Raw genomic sequence first — 27,320 nt, 5'->3', positions numbered from 1 at the left:
ACGGAGTTATAGGCAGCTGATGTCACAGTATGCACCGGAATTTGCGCCTGTGTCAAAAGTGCGACCTATGTTGCTATGGTGACAATGGATACATGGAAGGCTTGAGCTTCTCATTACACTGCCACCTACAGGTTTGGCATGCTCTTGTCTATATATACACGGGTAAGTGTAAACGAAGATCTTTTTGAAAACGGAGACGGTGAAATGTCCATTTATGAAAATAGCTGGCCACGTGTAAACAGCCTCTTAAAGACATAATCAGGCACCTGTGTAAATATATTATTTGAAAGTCTGGCCCCAACATTGTCTGCTTAGAAAAATTCTGGCCCTTGGACAAATCTAGTCGATGGCCTCTGGTGTAGAAGAACTATTGTGGCCAGAACTTGAATGGCTCCATCAAGTGCCAGTTATTAATTTATCTGTTACTAAACTACTCTAGAAGAACATGGCGGCCTCCATGGGTGAGGACCTGCTCCTTATGTCAATATAAATAGCTCCATCTGAGGTAACACAAACATGTTTTTTATTTTCAGGTGAATATAAACCAAAGAAAAGAAATGAATATTATTTTGCCCCCAAATCCTACACACTGGACATTTAAACAATTTTAGAGTCATATATTATTGTATTATAATTACCGATGTAGTAATGTGTTCAGTTTAATGTTGCAGCTGGTAAAGGTGGGGCTCATTCTAATTATGCTGTATAATGCCAGGTAGTTTAACCTATAATAATACAGCTTCATTTATTAGCTGATTCATATTTTGCATTAATAATCCAAATCTGCAATGTAACAAGTACTTAAGACTGTTAAATAAATGCAGTTCAGTAAAAGTGTACTTAAGTACAGTACTTGAGTAAATGTACATTCCTCCAAAGAAATTACCAAAACTGGTGCATCTTTGGCAAAAAACAATCAAACAATTGTGAGAAGCTTATTGAGAAAATATGTTTTCAGGATCTTTAAATCAATAAGGAGAGAATTCTTTTAAATTATTTTTTTTTTTAAAGATTATTGTATTATGTGAAAATGTATTGTGATAATTATGACATGTTGGTAGTTCTTTCAGTCTCTTTTGTTGCTAGGAAAATCTACCATACTGGTATCACCCAGCAGGTGGTGTTGCAGCACACAATGAAAAAAATCAAGTTTCTCCTTTGGGTTCACACAATGGATGCAATCAGATTTCAGGCGACACATTTTCTGTTTTTTATTTTGTCAAACATTTTCATAGAAGCATTCATTTTACATGTTTTTTTTTTTTGTTTGTTTTTTAAAATATTATTTCTTATTGTTCCATCATGGTTGGATTTGCATGGAAGCTGAGAATGGCTGTGCTTGCAATTTGTTATCATTATTTTTTGAAATCTTGAAATCATAAGATGATTATTTTGTTATCTTGGGAAAATGAGCTTTGTTATCTCGAGATAATGAGATAATCAACCCAGTATCATGAGGAAAAAAACAAAACAAAACGTTTTCTCTTGTCAGCGATCAGGAATGCCCTGCCAGCATGCATGGATGACATTTTGACAACTGCAGCAACTGATTTAAACTAAAAAATGTCTGATTACAACAAAATAATTTATGTGTGTTTTTGAGATAAAGCATTAAAAAATTATTGCAAGCACAGACTTTCTTGGCTTTCATACATTTGTGCTATTAGGAAACACAATTTTTTATTCTGGAAATTTTTCAACCACATTTTGACTCATGACTGCTTGACATTGTTTCTAATACACAATGATCCATCTTTCATTAGGATTATCAGAAGGAAAGAAGCACAGACCAGAAACATCCAACATATTGTCAGTTACTGTACAGATAATTCACCTAATAAAAACACATAGTTAACAGGCGTTGTGGACTGGGCCTGTGAAGCTGCTCAGCAGTCACAAGAACATCTCTTTTTAATTCACTGTGTTTTCAGTTACGTGCATGCATCACACAAGTGCTTCAGGTGAGTTATGTTCAAGTCACTTCACACACCATGACTTCCAATTATGATTTACTGAACTGGGTCAGGTCTGTCTTAAAGTAAAACTAAAACAGTCATAGGTCCACCCCTATGCACTGCTCCCTCACTGAGGCTGAAATGGTGTAACCACCATAGGTTAGACTGTGACAGAATACATTATGATCTGAAATGAGACACACTCACAGTATAATTTCATACTGTGAAAAAAAGAATTAGCATCTCATTGTCCAAATTGTATTACTTTCTCAGAAGCCAGTGCAGCTGTACAGGACAGGAAATTGTCGATTAGTAACGCTGTGGTGGAGAGAGGCCTGGTGAGAGTTTAAAGCCATTGGTTTTCAGAATGGGTGTGAGGCAGTTTCCCCTGGTACCAGAGACATCGCTGTGATGTGAGGACTTTATGACTTGGGGAAATAACAAATCAGCTTTTCAGCACTCTGACTACAGTGTGGTCCATTTTAATGATGTGCTTTGCTGTATTGCTTTATCCTGAACACAATTATTTAGAGAAATTGTTTAAAGACAAGAGTAAAGTATCACTTTATTTATTTCTTTTTTTGGACATTTTTGCCTTTTATGGACAGGACAGGTAAGCGTGAGAGAGAGATGGGGGATGACATGCAGCAAAGGGCCACAGGCTGGATTTGAACCCAGGCCACTGCGGCAACAGCCTTGTACATGGGGCTCCTGCTCTACCCACTAAGCCACCAATGCCCCGACTTTATCTTCTTGTAATATTGTGATATTATTTGTCACACCACTGTCACTTTACTTTGTAATTGTGTCTTTAATTTCTCTTGTATAGTCTCTTATTTATTTATTTCTTACCTCCATTCTTATTTTTGTCTTTTATTCTATATTCTCTATTTATCTGTACTTTTTCTTTGCTTGTGCTGCTGCAACAACCAAATTTCCCATCTTAGGATCAATAAAAGCTCATCTTATCTTCATCTCAACTTATAATTCAATTCAATGTTATTTATAAGCCCAATATCACAAATCACAATTTGCCTCAGAGGGCTTTACAACATATGACATCCCTCTGTCCTTGGACCCTTACAGTGGATGCGGAAAATGTAATGTATTTAATTTAAATGGGAACTTTTAAGTCTGCATGGGGCTATGTGGTTTCAGGAACCAGGTAAGTGTTTTCCTAATAGCCAATTCATAGTTTCCTAGTGTCCACGAGGGTCTACTTTGGGCTATATGACGTAAATGTCATCATCCACCCGTGTCCATGAAGGTCTGCACAGGCCCCTGTATGGATGCAGCCCATTTTTTGTGACCGTACAGTCTGTAGGCATAGCAAGCACGCCGACTACGCTCCAGTCTCTTGTTCCACACTCCAGTCCAAAACAATGCGGTCAAGCTAGCTGCAGCCGCCTCACCATGGCAAAGTTAGTTTTAAGGTGGATATTTGACAGACATTCACTCCGGACTCAGCAACTCAGTAACATTTAGTTTCACTTTCGCCCGATGTTGGCAGTAGGAGGACAGTAAGGTCACCTCCCAGCTCCCCCATGTACTGGCGGGGGCTGAAGTTGAACCAGTTTCCAATAATATGAGGGATATGTACAAATTTGGGTGCTTACTTTTCATAGGAAAATGAACAAACAGTTTGTGAGAACAGCTGCATCCAAGCTTCTCTGTTTTTTGTTGTGGTAGATGTTCCAACCACATGTGCATGTTGGTTCCGGTGAGTTTCTGTGTGTGTGTGTGTGTGTCCCACTGGCTGGCTAATCGCTGCTGCTCTGTACTACACTCATATGGTGGTTAATGGCGCTTACCCTCTGGTCCCCCCTAACATTAACACTGTTAGCTCTGTCAGCATTGTTGCTGTTGTTAGCACTCTTAGTGCTGCTAGCATAGCACCTAACAGTGCTAACTGTTGATGGGTTAATTGTTGTTGTTTTTTTCATATCAATTTGAAACTTAAGTTTTCATGAAGTAAACTGGCTTGCTTGTGGTTAGCTCTGTCAGCACTGTTGCTGTTGTTAGAACTGTAGTGCTGTTAGCACTGTGTTAGCACTGCTCACTACATCATTTCAGCTCAGCCACTTCCATGTTTGCTTTTGACATCAGAAGTGAGAGTCATGTGCAGGCAATCACACCTGAGACTCTTTAACACGAAAATATGGATAACTTTAAATGTAATTTTTCAATGCTTTGAGCACCATAAATAAACTCTTTTCACTTCCATTGTATTAAGGTGGCAGGAGTAATTGGACAAACAAACCCCTTTGTAGTCCAGTTTATCCAATATATCCTAATTTGAATTCATAAAACTGATGGCCAAGCAGTTTGAATTGAGCACAGTATTAGTTCAGTTCTTGTTAGTTCAGCTCACATTCCAGCTACATTGGCTAATCTCATTTAGTCCAGTCAGCAGATGGATCAGCTAATTGTGAAAATCTCATTTAAGGCATCATATTTAAACTGCTTTTGCCTGCCTGCCATCACTGCTTCCTCTGCAAACCACTTCGCAACCCACCCCTACCCCAGCTCCTCCTTTTCCAACACATTCTTACTCCGACCTTGTCACATATTGACGTGCTTGGTCATGGACTTTCCACATCCACATTCGATGTGCAAGGTACCTTGAGTGTATTGGTAGTTGACGCTCTGGGACACTGTCTCAAGTTCTGCCTGTCACATGCATTGTCTTCTTCCAACATACACTTCCGTTTTCACAGGAATTTTAACGTTTACATACAGTCTCTTTCAAAATAAATGCACTATGTCCATGCAACCCCATGAATTGACATTTTTTTTCCTTCAACAACAAACACACATGGTTGGGTTTAGGCAATTAAAAACACGTGGTTAGGTCAAGGCAACAAAAGCAAGTGGTTAGGTTTAGGAAAAAAGAACAGGGTTTGGCTTTAGAATCTTATGGGATGCGAACACTGCTCTCTCGGGTGAAGGTTGGTGTTTGTTGGACCCATCCACCACCCCTCCTATGTGCCCCACCTGGACTTTCTCCGCCTTAACTTTCATCCTTGTCCTGCTGCGTTTCCCCTGACGCTGTTTCTGTTAAACTATGACGGCAACCGGTCGTGTATCATGCAGATATTAAAGGATGCCTTTTTTCGTTGATTTCTGATGTTGCAAGTCACTGCCCAAGCGCTGGATTTCGAAAAAATTCAGAGTGAGACTAGGCTCCCTTTTCATGCTGTGTCTGACTTACCAGTGTTGATTGTCATAATGTTGCTCTGTTCTGTGCCTGGATTTTTTTTTGCTGCCATAGGCTTTTCATGTACGCACTTGGAAGGATGGAGAGGTTCCAGAACAGAGCCATACCACCAAATATCATACTGCAAATAGAAATAAAGTTTTCTCTTGACTGAAGTGGTCCTGACTGTACTTAAGTTTTAATGAGTCAAACTGACCTGCCTGCAGTACACTGGTATGTTTAGTCCAGGGGTCAGCAACCTTTACTATCAAAGGAGCCGTTTTCAGCCAAAAAAGAAAGAACAAAAAATCTGCCTGGAGCTGCAAAACATATTTGAGCCTCATATACGAATCACTGTTAATTTATTATGTTGATCTGTTCTGTACGACATCTATTGCACATCTATTGCACGTCTGTCCGTCCTGGAAGAGGGATCCCTCCTCAGTTGCTCTTCCTGAGGTTTCTACCATTTTTTCCCTCATTAAAGGGTTTTTTTGGGGAATTTTTCCTTATCCGCTGCTAGGGTCCTAAGGACAGAGGGATGTTGTATGCTGTAAAGCCCTGTGAGGCAAATTGTGATTTGTGATATTGGGCTTTATAAATAAAACTGATTGATTGATAATAAAGGTAACACTGCCTTTTAAGTCAAATTTAGCCTATCAAGATGACTAATAGAGCTAAATGAAAAACTGGGTGCCAGCAGCTCAGTCCATGGGGACTTGGGTTGGGAAACGGAGGGTCACCTGTTCAAGTCCCTGTCCAGACCAAATATGGAGTGTGGACTGGTGGCTGGAGAGGTGCCCTTGAGCAAGGCACCGAACCCCCCCAACCGCTCGGGGCACCTGTCCATGGCAGCCCCCTCACTCTGACATCTCTCCACTTTGTGCATGTGTAGGTCCTGTTTGTGCGTGTGTGTGTGTGTTAATGACAACAGAGTGAACAAAATGTAATTTCCCCACAGGGGGATTAAGAAAGTATATAAGAAAAAAAAAGAGCATTCATTAATATGTTTTAGCACAAGGTGGCTATTCTGCAGTGGGCTTTTTTTATTATTATTTGGAACTTCCATTATGCAGCGTTGCAGATTAAAGCAAACAAATTTGTCCATGCACTATTAAATTCTCTATTTTTCCCTGAGACTTCTTCCTTTTTGAATTTGGAATCCACAGCTAGCCTAGCTAGAAAGATTTAAGACTACTTTAGCCATCGCTAGTGATGTTTTTAGAGGAAAAGGCGCCAAGCCACAAATGTACAACACATATTTTAGTTGACAATATGTTAAAACATTCTTTTTTTTTTTTTTACATTGGTGCATAAGCTACACATTTTTACAATTGAAGAATGTAAGGATCACTGTCATCCTACAACAATAAATCTAAATTAAAATGTTAATGTTTTCCATATAATTTTCTGTCAAAGCCACGGGGAGCCACTGGAGAGGAGCTTAAGAGCCACAGCCTTTGAAGCCACAGGTTGTCGACCCCTGGTTTAGACCATAGTTTATAGTTTAGAATAGATAGTTTAGAAGACAGATCATAGCTTGGATTAAAATAAGCGTTTGTTTACGTATATATGTCATGTGATGTTACGTAGTTCAAATAAGACAACATCAGTGGTGTGGTGTAGGGTATACATAGGTATTCTTTGTTTCTGGCCATTTTCAGTTATCACCTATCAGCCAAAAAGTCATTGGAATATATAGGGGAGTATACCCACATTCTCCTCAGTCACCTACCCATCTACCTAGCAATACACCCGCCTCATCAACCACCATTACACCACTGGACACTGCTGACTTTTGGTTTCACACATGACACAAACAGCAGTCTCCTGGGTCAAAGTCCTGTGTTTGTTTGACCTGTCTAACCCGACATCCTACCTACACAGACTTTGTAGCTCTTTATACTACATTGCTTGACTTCCTCCTTTTGGCCCGTCACACTAGAGTTTGCCACCTAACAGTAAATGTAAATATTGTTGGTAAGCTGCTTGTACAAACAACCTACGTGGTCATGTTGTGGAGGAGAACATTCTCTTTATATCAGAACTTCTCAGAGATTCACCTCCACTTAACTGTAACAAAAACATGTAAATGTTCAATTACAGTGAAGTATCACTTCACATGTTGCTTCTCCAACAGAGAAGGTGATTTCATAAAGTCAGGGTTCATTACAATTTGAACAGCATCATCTCTCTCCCGGCAGTGTGAAATTAAACAGACATGCATATTACAGAAGCCTGGGAGAAGCTATTCAATTTTCCCCACAGTGGTCACCATCTGAAGAAATGAATTAAACTGCTGCTAGAATTAGAAATCAAATTATGGTCCAGATCCCCGCAGGCCAAGAGATGGCATGTGGTCAACAGTCGGTATGGGATGGATATGTAGTATGAGTTTTCCCATAATTATGTCAGTGTGGTCCTATCGTCCTCTGCTCCCACTGTGGCCGAGTATCAGAGTGAGAAACACTCCAAAATGAAGAAAAGAGAGACTCATTTTGACACAAAATACACTGCTCATATCAGTTTCACATGCCTCTAAAGACATAAAGAAAGTAAAGTAACTTTGTACACACAACCAGAAACACCAAGTCTTTGACAAGGAGGATAACAAATGCACTTACAGGAACATTTCACTTCAAAATGAGATTTCTGTGATAACCTCCTCACCTTCATGTCTGTAGTAGCACTGTAGCACAGAATGTAGGATTACTCACTGACTGTTGCAGGTAATGAGCCAGGCTTAATGTTTAAAAAAGAGAATACAATATGCATCAAATTTATTTAATCATCATTTTGTTTGAGCCTAATAATCAAACTGAACTGCCATTTTATTTTTAATTTGCTGGAACCAACTGGATGTGTGGACCTTGTCAACCACTGTTATTCATTCATTGATCTTCTAACCGGTTCATCCTCTTGAGGGTTGCGGAGGGGCTGGAGCCTATCCCAGCTGACATCGGGCGAGAGGCAGGGTACACCCTGGACAGGATGCCAGACTATCGCAGGGCTGACACATAGAGACAGACAACCATTCATGCACACATTCACACCTACAGACAATTTAGAGTTATCAATTAACCTAATCCCCAATCTGCATGTCTTTGGACTGTGGGAGGAAGCCGGAGTGCCCAGAGAGAGCCCACGCTGACACGGGGAGAACATGCAAACTCCGCACAGAAGGGCTTCCTCACCCGGGATCGAACCAGGAACCCTCTTGCTGTGAGGCAACAGTGCTAACCACCACACCACCATGCCGCCCACTGTTAATCATTGATTATAAAATACTTCAATCATGGAGTACTAACAGTGGACACAGGATAGTATTTTTGAGAACCATGAATTTCAGTCACAGAGAGGTATGATATCTAAGTCCTCAGCTGACACAGAGGTGAGCAGGTAATGACTGCATTTTCATTACAGAGTGAAATATTCAATTACAGTTCACATTACTGTCATTGAAGGTTCCACATTTGTGTGTGAAGAAGTCATATCTCAGGAAGCCATTGCTGGAAATTGAAGAGATTCTCATTTAAGCTCTGCAATTAGTCCAAGGTCTCTGTGACTTTGTGAAGGAATTCATATGAAGAAGAAGCTTCAAATACAACCACAAGTATTCTCCACTCTTGTGGACTCAGAGACTCTTCCACTTAGCATGAATTCCTCCCACAATGTTCGGTCCCTAGCCCATGTGCTACAGCTAGGGTTTCTTGTCTGCATATGATTGGCTGGTGGCGGCAGTGGTGCTGGGGATGTCTGGATAAACCAGGAAGCCAGTGAAAGTGATGTACTTGGCATGGTTGCTGTAGGCCCCAAAGCCATCTCTCTGGTGGGAGTAGAGCCACACGGTGTCTCCTGGTTTCAGCAACAACATCAAGCTCTGACTCTGCAGAGCTTTCTCCCCCTGGCTGTCGTCATAGATCATAGCCTGCACCTCCAGATGGTTCTTCATCAGCTTGACGGACAGTGTCTTCTGCGGCAGCTTGCCCACGTTAAAGGAGAAATAGTATGCTCCAGCAACTCGGCAGGTGAACACCCCCTCCGTCACGTTAAAGTCTTCTCCGATGTTGACAAAAGCTGTGTCGAAGCTAACTGGCTGGTGCTGAGGCATGCCCACTTGGTTGACTCCCACAATGCTCTGGGTGCGCCCCACCGAGAAGGCAGATCTCTGCTCATCCTCTTCATCCTCCTCCTCCTCTTCTTCCTCCCTATGTTGAAGCTCCTTCTCCTGCTCCACTACTGCTGTGTCTCTTGTTCCAGACCTGACTCGCTCTGTGGCCTGGTTGCTATTCACCAGGGGGGTGTTGTCTTGCTGGTGCTGCTGGGAGTTGAAGGCAGTATGGTGTTGGTGATGGTGTGTCTGGAAGCCATAGGTGTCAGGGTAGACGAGGTAACCATTGAAGGTGGTGTAGTGTCCAGTATTGCTGTAGAGTGCATAGCGTGGGTCACCATGGAGACGGAGCCAGACAGTGTCACCAAACTCCAGCTGCAGCATGACGCTCTGGCTCTGCACCTGAGGATTGAAGCAGGCTTTATTATCCCTGTTCTACATCAGCACCAAGCATAATCCGATCATGTACCTCACACTCTTCAATCAGGGGAATTTGATGTGTAATCCCCTCTGTTCTGCTTCCATCCCCTACCCAAACACTAACATACACCCTGTGTTAGAGAGCCACATTGCACTGTGAGACTGTTGGAGAGTTTTAACATAATCAAAGACCTTTGTAAGCATTTCCTTATTTGCAGTCTTACCAAGAGTTAGATGAGAAGCTCAGCTGGGATCAGGCGACAGTTAGCCTAGCTCAGCACAAAGGCTAAAAGCAGAGGGAAACGGTTAGCCTGGCTCTCCAAGGTTCATTATTAGCCTATCTGCTGGAAGAAATATTCAGATCTTTCACTTCTATTTCAATGGACGTAGCTTTTCTAGGATGTCTAGATCTATGATTACTGTCATCTGACTCCACCCAAATGCACAGACGTGTTTGATTGGATGTCAGTAAGCCAATCACAGTGTTGAGCCATGCCCCCTTTTTGACAAGCATGACCAACTGTGAGGCAAGGAGGAAGCGAAGGCACGGCTTTGGTCTGTTATTCATATTGTTAAAGTACTTAATTTGTGTTTAAAGAAACATGAGATGTTATGAGAACTTATACATGTCAAAATATAATGTGAGGGTTTTATAGCTTTTATTTTCAAAAAATATCCATCTATTGGAATGGACAGTGGATCTGAATAAGGAAATGCTGTTCTGATTTTATTTTCTAATGATACAATCAGCTTATAATGCATCTTATAGACCAAGCCTATTCAGTTAGCAGCCCATGGGCCACATATGGCCCAGAGGCAACCTCCAAGTGGCCCGGCTAGGGATGGGTATGATGAGACCGTAAATGGCCTAGGGCAAAATAATCAAGACCATAGTATTAATGAGCTCCAACATTATCGGCTTTCTTTATTGTTACTTTTTAAAGTTCTGGTTTCATGTATGATCATGCTGCAGCCTCTCTCCTGTTTGTTGGGGTGACCTCCTCCACACAGCACACAAAAAACAGGACAGAGTGAAGTCAGACAACAGTAGAGAGGCCACAGTGTGGATGAAAGGAATATAACTCGAAGATTACCCTAGCTGATGACAACTATGCTTGTGACTGTAGGTAAGCATAATAAAACCTTTGCCAGTAAAAGCTACTACTTTATACGTATTCAGCACGTAGAGAATGGATTACTCCATATTTGGTGCTCATGTAAGCATTTTAGGCAGCAGGACAGTATATTGATTAAGTCAAAATAGACTACAGTGTGTGTGATCATGGTAATGAAGGAACATGTTACCCAGTGCAACATTGTGGCTCACCAACGTGTTTTTAACAATATTTCAACAATGGAGCTCTATGGTACAAAGGAAGAAGAGATCAGGCTGTAAATGCACACACAGTACTTGTTAGTAGGTACATTCATTGTTAGTTTTGGGCCTTTTTATGGGTTATTTTTGACAATAAGAAGAAAACAGAATATTACTAATTCCAGTCTGATAACTTAAGTCCCATCCACAAATGCTTTGATTTGCTCAGAGAGGTGAGCAGTGATTCAGAGGTTTTAAACGTACCTTCCTCTCCTCTCCGGAGTTTTCCTCGTACACGATGGCCTGCACCTCGTTTCTGTTCTTCATCAGCATCACTGACAGATCTTTGTGTGGAAATTTCCCCACTGTGAAGGAGAAGTAGTAGGCCCCAGTGATACGACAGCGGAAAAACCCAGCCTTGGGGTCAAAATCCCCGCCAATGTTGACATAAACAGTATCAAAGGTTACGGTCATCTTGGGCCCGCCCTCCATGCTGTTGGTGCGTGCAACTGAGAAGGCAGAGCGTAGCTCCACATCATCCAGCAGATGGGCGAATCCCCACGCACCCCCGGCATGACTCAAGCACAGCAGGCCAATCAGGACACTCAGTGGGAGCAGCATTGTATCTGCAGAAACATTAAAAAATATACAATTATTTGTCAATATTGGCATAATACTTAACAGTTGATTTTTGAATTTACAGATTATATACCCAATTATACAGAGTTTTGTATGCGATTTAAAAAAAACCCAGAAAACTACTGTTAAAATGTTATGTTATTTTCTGTTTTTTATTATCCGGTGTACTGTTAACCTGTTTTTATTTTTATAATCCACACTGTAACCTGATTTCGGCATTGTTTATACTGTAGATATTTTACATTTGCAACTAATTGTTATCTTGGACTTTTTATATTTTCTTCTCACTTTCCACTGCAACTGCAGCACAATAATTTCCCTTTGGATAAATAGTTTTATCTTACTAAAGAGATTAAACCTTGCTTTGGTGAATAATGGATATCATATAAAACTTTTATATAGGCCTATTGGTGTCAATGCAGTACAATCAGTTTCTATTCTAATACTAATGTAGCTTTATTCAACAGTTTGACAGTAGAGACAGACAGGAAACATGGGGGAACGACATGCAGCAATTTGTGAGATTCACAAAATTCCCGCTCAAAACCAGCTTTCAGTACTTAACAGTTTCGGTGCTAGAGGCACATTTTAATGTGTACCACAAATGGAGGTTGACTACGCTAAAGCCCTGAACATCACACATCATTGTCACTCATTTAAGAGAAGACCAGCCAAAGCTTCCCCTCTAGTTTGTTTGGAGGTGAAACACAAACCACACACACAGACAGATAACACTGACATAATGGAGCAAGCACATATTTCAGATTCAGAATACTTTATTAGTCCCAAAAGGGCAATTCATTTCTACAGTCGGCCTGTCTATAGCAACAAAAACACAATGCAACAAACAGCCAACATCCACAATCAAGCATCATCACATCAGCAACAACAACAGCAACAACCACAACCAGTGACAGCACAGCAGAGCAGGATGCAAAATAATTCACAGTTCACAATAATTCACGATAAAATAAATCACAGTTCATTCTGCAAATGTGCATTTAGCAGCCTTATGGCAGACGGGATAAAAGACTTTGCATAGCGGTTTGTTTTCCACACTGGCACATAATACCGCCGACCTGAGGGCATGATTACAAACTCACTGGCCAGAGCATGATCAGGGTGGGATAATATCCTGTCTGCTTTTTGCACCACCTGTGTTTTCCAGAGAGAGCAGAGGTCCTTAAGCTGGACTCCAGTAATTTTACAGCACACTCTGATGATGTCATTCAGACACTTCTTGTCTTTCACAGATAGACCACCAAACCAGCATATAAAAGAAAATGTTAAAAAGCTCTCGATAAAAGGTACACAAGATATTTCTGCTGATACCGAGTTGAGTTTCCTCAGCAGATGGATCCTTTGGTTTGCTCGCTTTACAATGCTGTCAGTGTTTTCACTGAATTTTAGTTGTGAGTCAAATACATTGCCCAAGTATTTGTACGTTTATACTATTGATCATCATTGATCATCTTGTCTATAGCGCTGTAGGCTTGCTGCGAACAACACTTGACTCTGTAGCTCCTCTTAAAAAGAAGTTAATAAAGCAAAGAAAGGTCGCTCCTTGGTATAACTCTCAAACCTGTAAGTTAAAACAAATATCATGAAAATTTGAAAGGAATTGGCATTAACCAAACTGGAAGAATCTCGTTTAATCTGGGCAGACAGTTTCAAAACGTATAAGAGGGGCCTCCACAATGCCAGAGCAAACTATTACTCAGCACTAACAGTAGAAAACAAGAACAACCCCAGGTTTCTTTTCAGCACTGTAGCCAGGCTGACTGAGACTCAAAGCTCTATTGAGCCTTGTATTCCTTTAGCCCTTAGCAGTAATGATTTTATGAGCTTTTTTAATGACAAAATTCTAACTATTAGAGGCAAAATTCATGACCCCCTGTCCTCAGATAATACCTATCTAACCTCAAACACAACTGTAAGACCTAACATATATATTTAGATTGCTTCTCCCCAATTTCTCTTCAAGAACTGACCGCAGTGATTTCTTCATCTAAATCATCAACGTGTCTCTTAGACCCCATCCCAACTAGGCTACTTAAGGAAGTCTTACCTTAAGTTAACACTCATATATTAGATATGATCAATATATCCTTATTAACAGGCTATGTACCACAGTCTTTTAAGGAAGCTGTAATTAAACCTCTCCTAAAAAAGCCCACCCTGGATCCAGAGGTGTTAGCCAACTATAGACCAATATCTAATCTTCCCTTTATATCAAAGATTCTTGAGAAAGTAGTCGCAGACCAGCTGTGTGATTTTCTCCATGATAATAATTTATTTGAGGAATTTCAGTCAGGATTTAGAGTGCATCATAGCACTGAGACAGCACTAGTTAAAATTACAAATGACCTTCTGATTGCTTCAGACAAAGGACTCGTCTCTGTACTTGTTTTATTAGATCTTAGTGCGGCATTTGACACTATTGACCATCAAATTCTGCTACAGAGACTGGAACACTTAATTGGCCTAAAAGGTTCTGCACTAAGCTGGTTTAAATCTTATTTATCTGATCGTTTTCAGTTTGTTCACATTCATAATGAATCGTACTAAAGTTTGTTTAGGAGTTCCGCAAGGTTCTGCGCTCGGACCAATCCTATTTACTCTATATATGCTTCCTTTAGGTAATATCATTAGAATTTCCATTGTTATGCGGATGATACACAATTGTATTTATCTATGAAGCCAGAAGAAAGTAATCAATTAACTAAATTTCATAATTGACTTAAAGACATAAAAACCTGGATGAGCACCAATTTCCTGATGTTAAATTCAGACAAAACTGAAGTTATTGTTCTTGGCCCCAAACAACTCAGAGACTCTTTATCTGGTGACATAGTTTCTCTAGATGGTATTGCTCTGGTCTCTGGCACTACCGTAAGAAACCTCGGAGTAACATTTGATCAAGATTTGTCTTTTAATTCTCATTTAAAACAAACCTCACGGACTGCATTTTTTCATCTGCGTAATATTGCGAAAATTAGGCCTATCCTGACCCGAAAAGATGCAGAAAAATTGGTCCATCAATCAATCAATCAATTTTATTTATAAAGCCCAATATCACAAATCACAATTTGCCTCACAGGGCTTTACAGCATACGACATCCCTCTGTCCTTATGACCCTCGCAGCGGATAAGGAAAAACTCCCCAAAAAAAACCCTTTAACGGGGAAAAAAAACGGTAGAAACCTCAGGAAGAGCAACTGAGGAGGGATCCCTCTTCCAGGACGGACAGACGTGCAATAGATGTCGTACAGAACAGATCAGCATAATAAATTAACAGTAATCCGCATGACACAATGAGACAGAGAGAGAGACAGAGAGAGAGATGCAGGTAATAACAGTAGCTTACAACAACATTATTGAAAGTAATAATATTATAGTTATAGTTCTGGCTACTGTGGTACAATATGTTGAAAGTATGTATTAATATCTGGCAGTATACATGTGTGACAATAGTCATATGTGTATAATAACAGTAGAAGTATGACTAATGACTAATGATGGCAGCAGCAGCAGGAGGCATCTGGCAGGACCACGGCAGCAGCACAACCACACACGTCACGCTGTCCAGGCAGCGCTGCGATATGAGTTAATCTGAGAGACAGTGGAGCACAAAGGCTCCGGAGAAGAAGCCGAGTTAGTGACATCCAGAATGGCCGAGTTAGCAAGATGCAGTAATAGAATACGAGAGAGAGAGAGAGAGAGAAGGAGAGAAGGTGCCCGGTGTATTATGGGGGGTCCTCCGGCAGACTAGGCCTAAGTCAGCCTAACTAGGGGCTGGTACAGGGCAAGCCTGAGCCAGTCCTAACTATAAGCTTTATCAAAGAGGAAAGTCTTAAGTCTAGTCTTAAATGTGGAGACGGTGTCTGTTGATCAAGATTTGTCTTTTAATTCTCATTTAAAACAAACCTCACGGACTGCATTTTTTCATCTGCGTAATATTGCGAAAATTAGGCCTATCCTGACCCGAAAAGATGCAGAAAAATTGGTCCACGCTTTTGTTACCTCAAGGCTGGATTACTGTAACTCTCTATTATCTCTATTATCTCTTACCTGCATCTCTCTCTCTCTCTCTCTCTCTCTCTCTCTCTCTATCTCATTGTGTCATATGGATTACTGTTACTTTATTATGCTGATCTGTTCTGTACGACATCTATTGCACGTCTGTCCGTCCTGGAAGAGGGATCCCTCCTCAGTTGCTCTTCCTGAGGTTTCTACCGTTTTTTTTCCCCGTTAAAGGGTTTTTTTTGGGGGAGTTTTTCCTTATCCGCTGTGAGGGTCTTAAGGACAGAGGGATGTCGTATGCTGTAAAGCCCTGTGAGGCAAATTGTGATTTGTGATATTGGGCTTTATAAATAAAATTGAATTGAATTGAATTGAATTGAATATCAGGTAGCTCTAGTAAGTCCTTAAAAACTCTCCAGCTAATTCAGAATGCAGCAGCACGTGTACTAACAGGAACTAAGAAACGAGATCATATTTCTCCTGTTTTAGCTTCTCTGCAGTGGCTCCCTGTAAAATCCAGAATTGAATTTAAAATCCTACTGTTAACTTATAAAGCTCTAAATGGTGAAGCTCCGTCATATCTTAGAGAGCTCATAGTGCCTTATTATCCCACCAGAACACTGCGCTCTGAGAACACAGGGTTATTCGTGGTCCCTAAAGTCTCCAAAAGTAGATCAGGAGCCAGAGCCTTCAGCTATCAGGCTCCTCTCCTGTGGAATCATCTTCCTGTTACGGTCCGGGAGGCAGACACCGTCTCCACATTTAAGACTAGACTTAAGACTTTCCTCTTTGATAAAGCTTATAGTTAGGGCTGGCTCAGGCTTGCCTTGTACCAGCCCCTAGTTAGGCTGACTTAGGCCTAGTCTGGAAGAGGACCCCCTATAATACACCGGGCACCTTCTCTCTCTCTCTCTCTCTCTCTCTCTCTCTCTCTCTCTCTCTCATCCTATTACTGCATCTTGCTAACTCGGCCATTCTGGATGTTACTAACTTGGCTTCTTCTCCGGAGTCTTTGTGCTCCACTGTCTCTCGGATTAACTCATATTGCAGCGGTGCCTGGATAGTGTGACGTGTGGTTGTGCTGCTGCCGTGGTCCTGCCAGATGCCTCCTGCTGCTGCTGTCATCATTAGTCATACTTCTACTGTTATTATACACATATGATTATTGTCACATATGTATACTGTCAGATATTAATACATACTTTCAACATATTGCATCACAGTAGCCAGAACTATAATTATAATATTATTACTTTCATTAATGTTGTTGTAAGCTACTGTCATTACCGTCTGTCCTGCATCTCTCTCTCTCTCTGTCTCTCTCTCTCTCTTTTTCTGTCTCATTGTGTCATACGGATTACTGTTGATTTATCATGCTGATCTGTTCTGTACGACATCTATCGCACGTGTCCGTCCTGGAAGAGGGATCCCTCCTCAGTTGCTCTTCCTGAGGTTTCTACCGTTTTTTCCCCCCCCGTTTTTTTGGGGAGTTTTTCCTTATCCGCTGTGAGGGTCCAAAGGACAGAGGGATGTCGTATGCTGTAAAGCCCTGTGAGGCAAATTGTGATTTCTTCTATTGGGCTTTATAAATAAAATTGATTGATTGATTGATTGATTGACTATTTGTACCTCTTCACCATGGATAGTGCTTGGTTTGGGGTTGACACTGGATTTCCTGAAATCTATGATCATTTCTTTGGTTTTTGACACATTTAGGTCGAGGAAGCTATCATCACACCAATTAACAAATTCAGGGAGGGCACAACCGTGATTTAATTGGTGGTCCTGAATATTATATTACATATCACATATTATATTTACATATCACAAAGACACACACTGGGCTTCAAAAAAACAAAACACACACAAACAATCCCTGTCCTGTGTTTGAGTCATTTAACCAGACCACTCCCAGTTGAGGGGGTATTATTGTGTCTTTTTTTTTAGCAGAGACAAGTGCTCTCATTGTCTCATTGTCCTCCTCTAATGAACCAACAGGAAGCTGACACACAGGTGGAGCTGTCAGCCCCCTCACAAGACATGGACTCAGTGTCTATTATGAACAGAGATACCAGACCCAGAGGAGCTGCCTTTCAGTGAACACCAGTTTATACATGAGATGAATATGACTGTTGTGAAATATGTGCCACAGTATTTAGAGGAGGAACTAGTGGCTTAAATATCGAGGCACCTCACAATTTCAATTCACAATACTATGATGGACTTATAAAACGATTATTGATGCATCAGAATTTTCCATTTCTATATGATTTTTTTCTCTTATTATGTGACTACTTGCTGTTTTGAAAAATAGTGCATTTATAATTATCCAAATTGAAGTACAACCTCAGTTTTAGAAAAGTGTGGACACTTTTTGACCTACATTCAAGTGAATACAGTACAAAGACAAGATATTTAATGTGCGCAATGATAAAATTTATTGTATTTTGTAAATATGTACTCATTCAAAATTTGATGCCTGCAACATGTTAAAAAATTTTTTGGACAGGAGCATGTTTACCACTCTGTGAAATCACCTTTTCTGTTAACAACAAGCAGTAAGTGTTTGGGGAACTGAGTACACTAATTGAAGTTGAAGTTTTGTAAGGGAAATTCTTTCCCATTCTTGTTTGATATAAGACTTCAGTTGCTCAACAGTCTATTGTCTTATTTTGCGCTTCATAATGTCCCACACATGTTAAATGGGAGGCAGGTCTGGACTGCAGGCAAGTCACCTAACACACCTCCATACCATCACAGATGCTGGCTTTGAACTTTGAGCTGGCACAGCCTGGATGGTCCTTTTCCTCTTTAGCCCGGAGGACACAACGCTCATGATTTCCAAAAACAATTTGAAATGTTGATAAATGGCCTTCACTTTGCATAGTCTTAACTTGCATTCGTCGATGCAGCGTTGAACTTTACTGACAGTGGTTTTCCAAAGTGTTCCTGAGTCAATGTAGTAATATCCTTTATACAATCATGTTAGTTCTTAATGCAGTGCCGCCTGACAGTCAAAGGTCACGGCCATTCAATGTTGGTTTTCAGCCTCGCCCCTTACGTTATTCGTCGATGCAGCGTTGAACTTTACTGACAGTGGTTTTCCAAAGTGTTCCTGAGCCAATGTAGTAATATCCTTTATACAATCATGTTAGTTCTTAATGCAGTGCCGCCTGACAGTCAAAGGTCACGGCCATTCAATGTTGGTTTTCAGCCTCGCCCCTTATGTGCAGAGATTTCTCCAGAGTCTCTGAATCTTTTGATATTGTTTGTAGATTGAAGATTATTGATGGTGAAATCCATAAATAAGAGAAAATAGAAAAAAATAGAGAGAAATATTGTTCTTAAACTGTTGCATTACTTGCTCATGCAGTTCTCCACAAAGTGGTGAACCTTGCCCCATTCTTGATTCTGAACATCTGAACCTTTCGATGGAATCATGATCCTATCACCTGGCACTAAGTAATCTGTTAACCTGTGGAATGTTTCAGGTGTTTTTTGAGCATCCCACAACTTTCCCAGTCTTGTGATGCACCATCACAACTTTTTTGAAACATGTTTTAGGCATCAAATTCAATTATGTATTTGCCAATTCATGTACCTTGCTCTGTATGTTATTTTATGCTCTGTATGGTGACCTTTGGCACCTTTTTAAGTCAAATAAAAAAATGTCTGATTATTGGCCTCTCCTCTCTACCTTAAAATGTAATCATTCAAGAGAGAATCACGATGCACCTTTAGAATCAATGTTTTTCTCCCACCCCTGCCTGCAATTGCTCCCTAGTCTCCTCATTAAAAAGTAATGAAGTGGGTAGTGCAAAGCAGCTGGATCCTCTGTTTTAGCCTAAAAGACATTTCACCCCTCATCTAAGAATCTCCAGCAATTGTATTGATTATTACAGGAAGTCTAGCTATTTACTGTAAACTGAAATAGATCTCAGAGGAGAGAGTTAGCTTTTTAAAGAGCTTTAAACTATGGGTATGTTGTTTGCAGAAGTTTTTTTACTAGATAGCAAAAAATCAGCATCTTTTCGGTAATTGGTCGGCTGATCTGACGGAACAGTAAAAGGAGCAGGCTGCAGCGAAACAGTATCACTGTAACATTTACAGTAATGAGGAATATGGTAGATTGGGCAAACTACCTGTGGAGACAGGAAGTAGGCCTACAACATTATTTTCATAAACTAAATATTATCATATGTGTGACCAATTTGAATGACTTAGAAATTGCATAAAAATTTTAGCAACTTTTTCTTTATTACCCAAAAGGCTTTTACTCTTCTTTTCTTGTTTTTGCTCACTATTTTAAGCTCATTTGATATCCTTGGTAACCACTAGTATCAGCCTTGGTATAACCAACACATTCTCATTAAATGGTAAATGGACCTGCACTTGTATAGTGCCTTTCTAGTCATCCAACCACTCAAAGTGCTTTTCTACGCTATGAGTCACATTCACCCATTCACACACTCTTGCTGAGGCTACTATACAAGATGCCTCCTGCTCCTCAGTTTTTAACACACTCTCACACTGATGAATCAGCCGTCGGGACCTCAGGGTTCAGTATCTTGCTCAAGGATACTTCAGGATGCAGACTGGAGGAGCCGGGGATCGTACCGCTGATCTTTCGATTAGAGGATGACTTGCTCTACCTCCTGAGCCAACAGAACAGTTTAGGTCATCAACAGGTCGGCAAATAATGACGCTTTAGTATGCCCCTCGGTGTGTGACATAGACGCCAAAAGCATCCTTTATGAATGAGATGCACCAGGCTTTCAACTAACTCCAGTGTAAAGAACAGCAGCAATACCTGACGCTGAGAGCAGCTCAGTGTTTCCCCTACCGTTATATTAGGGTGGTGCCCCACCCCCACTTGAAGGTCAAGTTAAATTCATTTTCTATATAGCGCCAGATCACAACAGAAGTCATTTAAGGTTACCTTTCCTATAGAACAGGTCTATACCTTGTCCTTTTATTAAGAAAACAAACATAGCCACAGTGTTGGGCAGTAGCGTCACTACAGTAGCGGAGGTTTGTAGTTTAACTAGCCTACATTTCTCAGTAGCTTGGTGGTATTGTTTTCTGAATCAATCAACTTTTCAGTAGTTAAGCTCTTTTATTGATCACTTCGCGGTAGCGTCCACACAAGCTACATTTCCAAAATCATTTCGGAAGCTCAAACGAGACGGGGATTTCTGTTATGGACTGAAATAAAACTGTCACCGCTACCACAGAGAGTCACTTTCGCATGAACCTGACGGGGGACAGCCTTCCATTCCGAAACCCCGCTGTTCCGAACCACCCCCACTCCGAAATTGATTTTCAAGTCTATATCGAGTTTCCTGCATCAAACACTGCCGCCCGCTCTCCGGCCGCACTCGCACAATCAACCTGATCTCACAGAAATACGTGAAATGACCACGACCTATTAACACCGCATTCCGTGGTGGCAGCACGTAGGGCCTAATGGGTTGAAATTACCTGCTGCCACCACGAAAACAATACCAATGTAAAGTCAATTAGGGTCCTCTCCCGTGGTGGACACACGGATTCCCTGATTCAATCACGTCACGTCAACCTCGTTTTCCTCAATGATATCTTTAACATTCCTGTATACACACAAAAACGCGGAAGTGTCCTTGATAACTCAACAATATGACAGGTTACTGTCAAGGCCATAAAATAAAATAAATGTATTTTGCCAGCTTTTGATAGCGTGGGGCTTTAAGAGCATTGTGCTGTGGGCGGATGGGGCGCGTTCCACTACTGTTTTGTAGCTGCTGTCCGTCGTCTGTGGGCTTCATTCCATTTCAGATTGCCATCCGTCTGCCGTAACTGAATCCAAACGCCAGTTATAAATAAATAAATAAGAAGATAAAAATAAGGCTGAGCACGGAAGAACCAGAGAGGAAACACCATCACATGGAGCCGTGTGCCCCTGGCAACCCGGCCACCCTCCAATCCACCAGGGGAGAGTGGACCCCAAGCCAGCGCCACAGAACGGCTGCCCCGCTGGTTATACGTCCGACTGTGGCAGCTGTCACACAAACCGCTGCTGAAAATTATACATTTTGATACAGGTAGGCTATATACATATTGCAAAACTCTGTAAAAGTACACCAAAGCATATTTTCGTTTCCAAATATTTATTTGAAAACGAAACCATTCATACGGTCAATATAAAACATTTTCTTAGTAATAAAAAACAAATGTAATCTCAATGTGAGCCAGCCGGCGGGACTGCGGCTGAACCACTTCCAATGTGCATTCATTCATTCATTCATTCATTCATTCATTCAATCGCGTGTTCAATGTGTGTGTGTGTGTGTGTGTGTGTCAGAGAGGAGTATCAATAAAAAAAAAGTAATTATTTCGGTGTTTATTTCTTTTATTCTTCTGTTTTTTTAAATTAAAAAGTAAAGTAAATACAATAATAGACTAAATAGTATCTAAGCAATAATAAAGTGTCTATACAATAATAAATATTATCTAAGTTATCTATTAGGCTACCATTCCACTCTGTAAATAGATTTTAACATTTCAATATGATTTTAATATTATTTTTGCTTATTTCATTATTGTTATTATTGGTTTTACTTTTTAGTAGTAGCCTATTGTATTGTCTGAGGATGACTCATTTTAGTAACTATCTACAGTAAAAAAGATAAAAACAAGCAAAGAAACAAACAAAACTCATTTTATACAAAGGCCTTCAAAGTGCTCTCTGAAACTACACCTGGCATGGCTTGTGTCCAAAAAATGAAAAAATCTAAACTTCGTTGTAGAGCTAAACCAAATACATCATTGGAAAGGTCTCAACCTGGAGAGTAACATATGTCAGTATGAAGATTCTACATGGCTCCTGCTTTCAGCCATTGACCTTTGAACCTTGACCTCAGTGCATGTTTGAGGGCTTATAACTCAGCAACGAAAGGGGGTACAGACATGGGACCAACTGTTATAGAGAGCTCTTGACCTCAGCTATCATGTGAGTGTAGTCAACAACTGTGGGTGCTGTCATTATGGATAAAATATGGATAAAATTAATTTTCACCCATTTAGAAATTAGATATTTAAAATCTGATTTCACAAATGTGTTTACCATCCCCTTAAAGTCCACAGTGTACTCTCAATTCAATATTTACAACTTCTAAATCTGGGAAAAACGCTTAGATTTTTAAAAAACTACAATTCCCTGGGACCGCGCCATGCAGTTTGATACATATCAGCAACATAGTTGTAGTTCTTCTGATTTGCAAAGTAGGGCTCTAAATAGGGTTGTAAAAAGATATATCTACTGAATATATCTCATATCAAGTAAAGCCGAACTAGTTATTACACTCCACCTAGATGAACTATGGTAAGAAAAAGTAAAGATGTCCGCTAATTTTCGATATTTTAGCTAATACACTAGAAACGGCGTTTTTGGGACAGTAGGTTCGTTTGCGGCATGTATAATAGGGTTGTAAAAAGCTAGATCTACTGAATAAATCTAATATCTAGTAAAGCCGAAGTAGTTATTACACTGCACCTAGATGGACTATGTTAAGAAAAAAAGCAAGGATGTTGGCTAATCGTAGTTATTTTAGATAGTACTCTAAAAACGACGTTTTTGGGACGGTATGTTTTTTGCGGCTTGTTGTAAAACAGGGTCGTAAAAAGATACATCTACCGAGTATATCAAATGTCTAGTAAAGCTGAACTAATAATGACACTGCACCTAGATGAAATATGTTAAGAAAAAGTATGATGGTTCATTTCAGATATTTTAGCAAGTTCTCTAGAAACGGCATTTTTGTGATTGAATATTTGAATAGGCTATAACAAATATCTAGAACAGCCGAACTATCACGTTATTATCATTATTATTATTATTGGTGGGAAATTATAACAGGGGAATGTATTTGCCGTTTTAATATCAAGAACACTTCCGCGTTTTTGTGTGTATACAGGAATGTTAAAGATATCATTGAGGAAAACGAGGTTGACGTGACGTGATTGAATCAGGGAATCCGTGTGTCCACCACGGGAGAGGACCCTAATTGACTTTACATTGGCATTGTTTTCGTGGTGGCAGCACGTAATTTCAACCCATTACAAGCTGCCACCACGGAATGCGGTGTTAATAGGTCGTGGTCATTTCACGTATTTCTGTGAGATCAGGTTGCGCACAATTCTGAAACTCGTTGTACTACAAAAGCTTGAAATGAACGTTCAACTCATTGTTTTTTTATTGAAAATATGTCACTGTCTTCATTTGTTATGTATAATTTCGCTAGCAGCAAACACATTTAAAGAAGCTTGTCAAGTCTTTTTACGTGCGCCGTCCGTGGTGCTGAAATCCCCGCTGCAGCCGCCGCTCTCTGCTGACAGCAGACCAGGGGAGAAAAAAAAAAGACATTTCTTTGCTCTGTGCTTTTAGAAAATGACCAGGGTTAGGGGAAGAAAGACCAACGGTCTGTACAGCAGTCCAACCGTGTTTGCAGGGCATATCAGGCTGTGTGATTATGCACAAAGATTGGTTTAACGCATTGGAGCAATTTCATACAATTTCGGACATTTAACGTGATAAACTAATTTCACTTCAACATGGTCATTTGCTTAGAGGATTCAGCTGAAGCATAATGAGTGTTATATGTCATTAAGATGAAGTATTTGCTTGTTTTGTGGTTAATGATGCACATAGGCTAATCCATTTGACCCCATCATGAATGGGATTTAGGCTATATGCGTTCCTGCAGACAGAGGCAAAAGGATCAATACGCAGCCTCCGTTTCCTTTGCGTCCGTCTCGTTCATTCAAACTTTGTAAACAGGGTTGGGATTTGTAGGGGACATACATGTGTATGCTGCTCACTATAAAATGTGTTTACTAAAATGTGTTTACTAGCCTCATTTCTAGTCAAAACAAATCTCTTTACACTTAAAAAAATACTTGCTTCACGCAAATTTTGACTTGAAATAAGTATGAAAATCTGCCCATGGAGCAAGTTGGTTTTTTTGCTTGCAATAAGAAAAAAAACTTGCTCCATTGACATTTTTTTCTACTTATTTCAAGTGAAAATCTTCCTGAAACAAGTGAAAATTGTCTAAAAACAAGTTACTTTTTAGGTGATGAGTCTCATTTCAATTGTAATGAAATTTGTTTTGACTAGAAATAAATATTCTTGGTAAGATTTTGAGTTTTTACAGTGTACATACACATACATACGCGCATGTACGTTTTTGACCATGTTGTGACTGTTAGAAACAGGTCTTCATTCTTGCTGTTGTGGTTTGAGTTGTGTTGGGAGTTAGTGCAGCTCACTGTTCAATAAACAATTGAATTTAACTTTTTTACCTGCCTATCTGTTTGAGTGACAGTTTTATTTATCAGTAAGATAACACTGACTTGGCACGAAGTTGGTTCAATTTAAAGCTTGGATGTAGTTGCGCTAGTTACTTTCATTTTGCTGTAGTTTAGCTTGCTGCATTTCTGAGGGTGATAGCTTTGATGTACTGAAGCTTCATTTAATATTAGAGTAACTAGTAGCTTAGCTCACTACACTTTCCAAGTAGCTTGCCCAACACTGCATAGCCATATGTTTTTTATCTTATTTACACGACAACATGTCATTTCGTGTTTACAATTCTCTTCTGCTCTCTGTACACACACACACACACATACACACAGACACGTGCCCGCACTCACAGGTGAGCACACTAGAGCGTGGCTCGGGACACATTTTCCTGACTGAACCCGACCTGAGTCCGAGACAATTATAACCGAGCCTGGCTCGTACCCGACAGACTTTCTGATTTTTAAATCTGAACCCAACCCGAGCCCGATGCAGTTTGTTACCTGCAGTAGGCTAATGGGAATAACGGGGTTATAAATAAAAGGCATTACTAACAGCACTACTTTTTTCAGTAACAAGTACTCAAAAAAGTTACTGTCTCCCCCGTTATAACGCCATTGGCGTTACTCACAATAAAATGCTCCTTCTCAGTGGAGCTCTAAAGTTTTTTTTCTTTGGTAAGGGCAGGTGAGGGGGAAGGGAGGGAGAAACAACCGCTTTAAGGCCAAAACACACCGGTGCGGGGCGTCAACCGGATTTCTATTGCATACTCCAGTCCGCTAGGCTGGGAAGTACAAAATAGCGCTTTTTCAAGGGTGGCGACGCTGGAAAAATACGCATATCGAGCCGCCGCCGGTGTGGGTTTGTAAATAGAAAATAATGGGGGGGGGGGTGGCTGTTTTGACGCGCGTTGTACGGCTTTGGTGTGTTTTGGCCTTTAGTGATGATGATTGGCTTAGGGAGAGTAAAATTTCATCATAAACCAATCAGAGGCAGGCACACAAGCAGGGTTGTCAGGTCCGTGACTTTGGGGTAGGTTGCGTTTCTTTGGGCTTGTTTCGAAAGTGGTGTTGCTTATTGGGGCTTGCACTGTAAACGTCACCTTTCTCTATCAGTCTAATAAGTTATTTAAACTCATGATAGTATGTCGAACTGCAGGATGTTTCCACAGCTCCACTCCCTCCGCCCCTCTGCTTCGCATACACCAGGTGACGTCAGTCAATGAGACTTTTCACATTTAAATTGCGCGATTAATGGAGGTTCTTTAACTAGTGTAGATAATTGTACAATGTTTTATAATAATGATTTATTCTATTAAGTGTCAGTTTCATTCATTAAACATATTCAGTGTTGAGTTTCATTACATACAGTTCTAGGGGGGTGTCCAGGCAATTGAGAGGGACCCAGCCGCAGACAAGATGGCGGACAAGGGATGGAATGGATATCCACAGTCCATACCGGAAGTCACAGCGGAAGTTGGTCTGTGTATTATTTGCCGAAGAAGAAGAAGAAGAAGAAGAAGAAGACGACAACAACGACGGAGAAGACAAAGAAGACAAAGAGAAGATTGCGAACAATATACGCACAAGTAAGAGAAAGAACGCTAAGGGAATGAGTCTTTTAATTATTAGAATTAGACAACTTTATTGTCATTGTACATTGTACAACGAAATTCTGTTCGGTACTTAGCACTACCAGTACTAGCTAGTAGCTAGCACTAGCATAGAATACCAAGCCGCTACACGCGCCGTCATCTTCATTATATTTTAACACGTGTGTTATGTTCTCTAAGATGCAATTCTATGTAATGTATCGGATCATTAGGGGGACGTCTATGTGGGGAATCTTGGCATGCACAAATTACTGCCACCGCATGGTGGGTTTAGCTACATTTGCTGTGTAAAAATGAGGGCATGATTGGTATTAACTTAACATTAGCTGCTCAAGGTCTGTTGTGCTCCCTATCATCAGTGTCTGTGTTTAAAGACTGTTAATGTTGGTCAGAGACTATTACTGCCTTCGCTTGATGTGCTGGTTAATTTAGATGTGTAGTTTGCAGCGGGGTTGATATGTGTTCCTCTGCTTTTTGGTGTGTTGTGGTGTAAAACATCTGTGCACACACTCACTGCACACAAGCCATTTTTTTTTCTCCAATTTTTGGTTTGCCTGGTGTCCTTGTGTATTAATGCTTGTATAACCTCAACCTTGTACTGCTCAATCAAGTTCTATACATCATACATATTCTAAAAATAGTAACGAGAGTCGTATCATGTGGTATACGACATGAGCGACCCCCGAGGGTTAACCGGGTCAGATAAATAACG

General features: G+C 40.5%; 1 protein-coding gene across 4 annotated transcripts in view; it reads right to left on the bottom strand.

Annotated features, from left to right (window-relative positions):
* Positions 1 to 1,186: 1,186 nt before the first annotated feature.
* c1qtnf4 (C1q and TNF related 4) overlaps positions 1,187 to 27,320 on the bottom strand; it is a 147,766-nt gene continuing 121,632 nt past the window's right edge. For all 4 annotated transcript variants that reach the window (XM_078162336.1, XM_078162334.1, XM_078162343.1 and 1 more), the window contains 2 exons: positions 11,262 to 11,623; positions 1,187 to 9,664 (listed from right to left, as the gene is read on the bottom strand). In XM_078162336.1, coding sequence (XP_078018462.1) covers positions 8,852 to 9,664; positions 11,262 to 11,623 — 1,175 coding nt within the window. In that variant the 3' untranslated portion in view covers positions 1,187 to 8,851. The remainder of the gene's footprint in view (positions 9,665 to 11,261; positions 11,624 to 27,320) is intronic.

The sequence above is a fragment of the Epinephelus lanceolatus genome, chromosome 2 (genome assembly GCF_041903045.1).
Source record: "Epinephelus lanceolatus isolate andai-2023 chromosome 2, ASM4190304v1, whole genome shotgun sequence".
Lineage (NCBI taxonomy): Eukaryota > Metazoa > Chordata > Actinopteri > Perciformes > Serranidae > Epinephelus > Epinephelus lanceolatus.
Note: the sequence above shows the minus strand (reverse complement) of the source record. Positions and strands in the feature narration are given on the sequence as shown.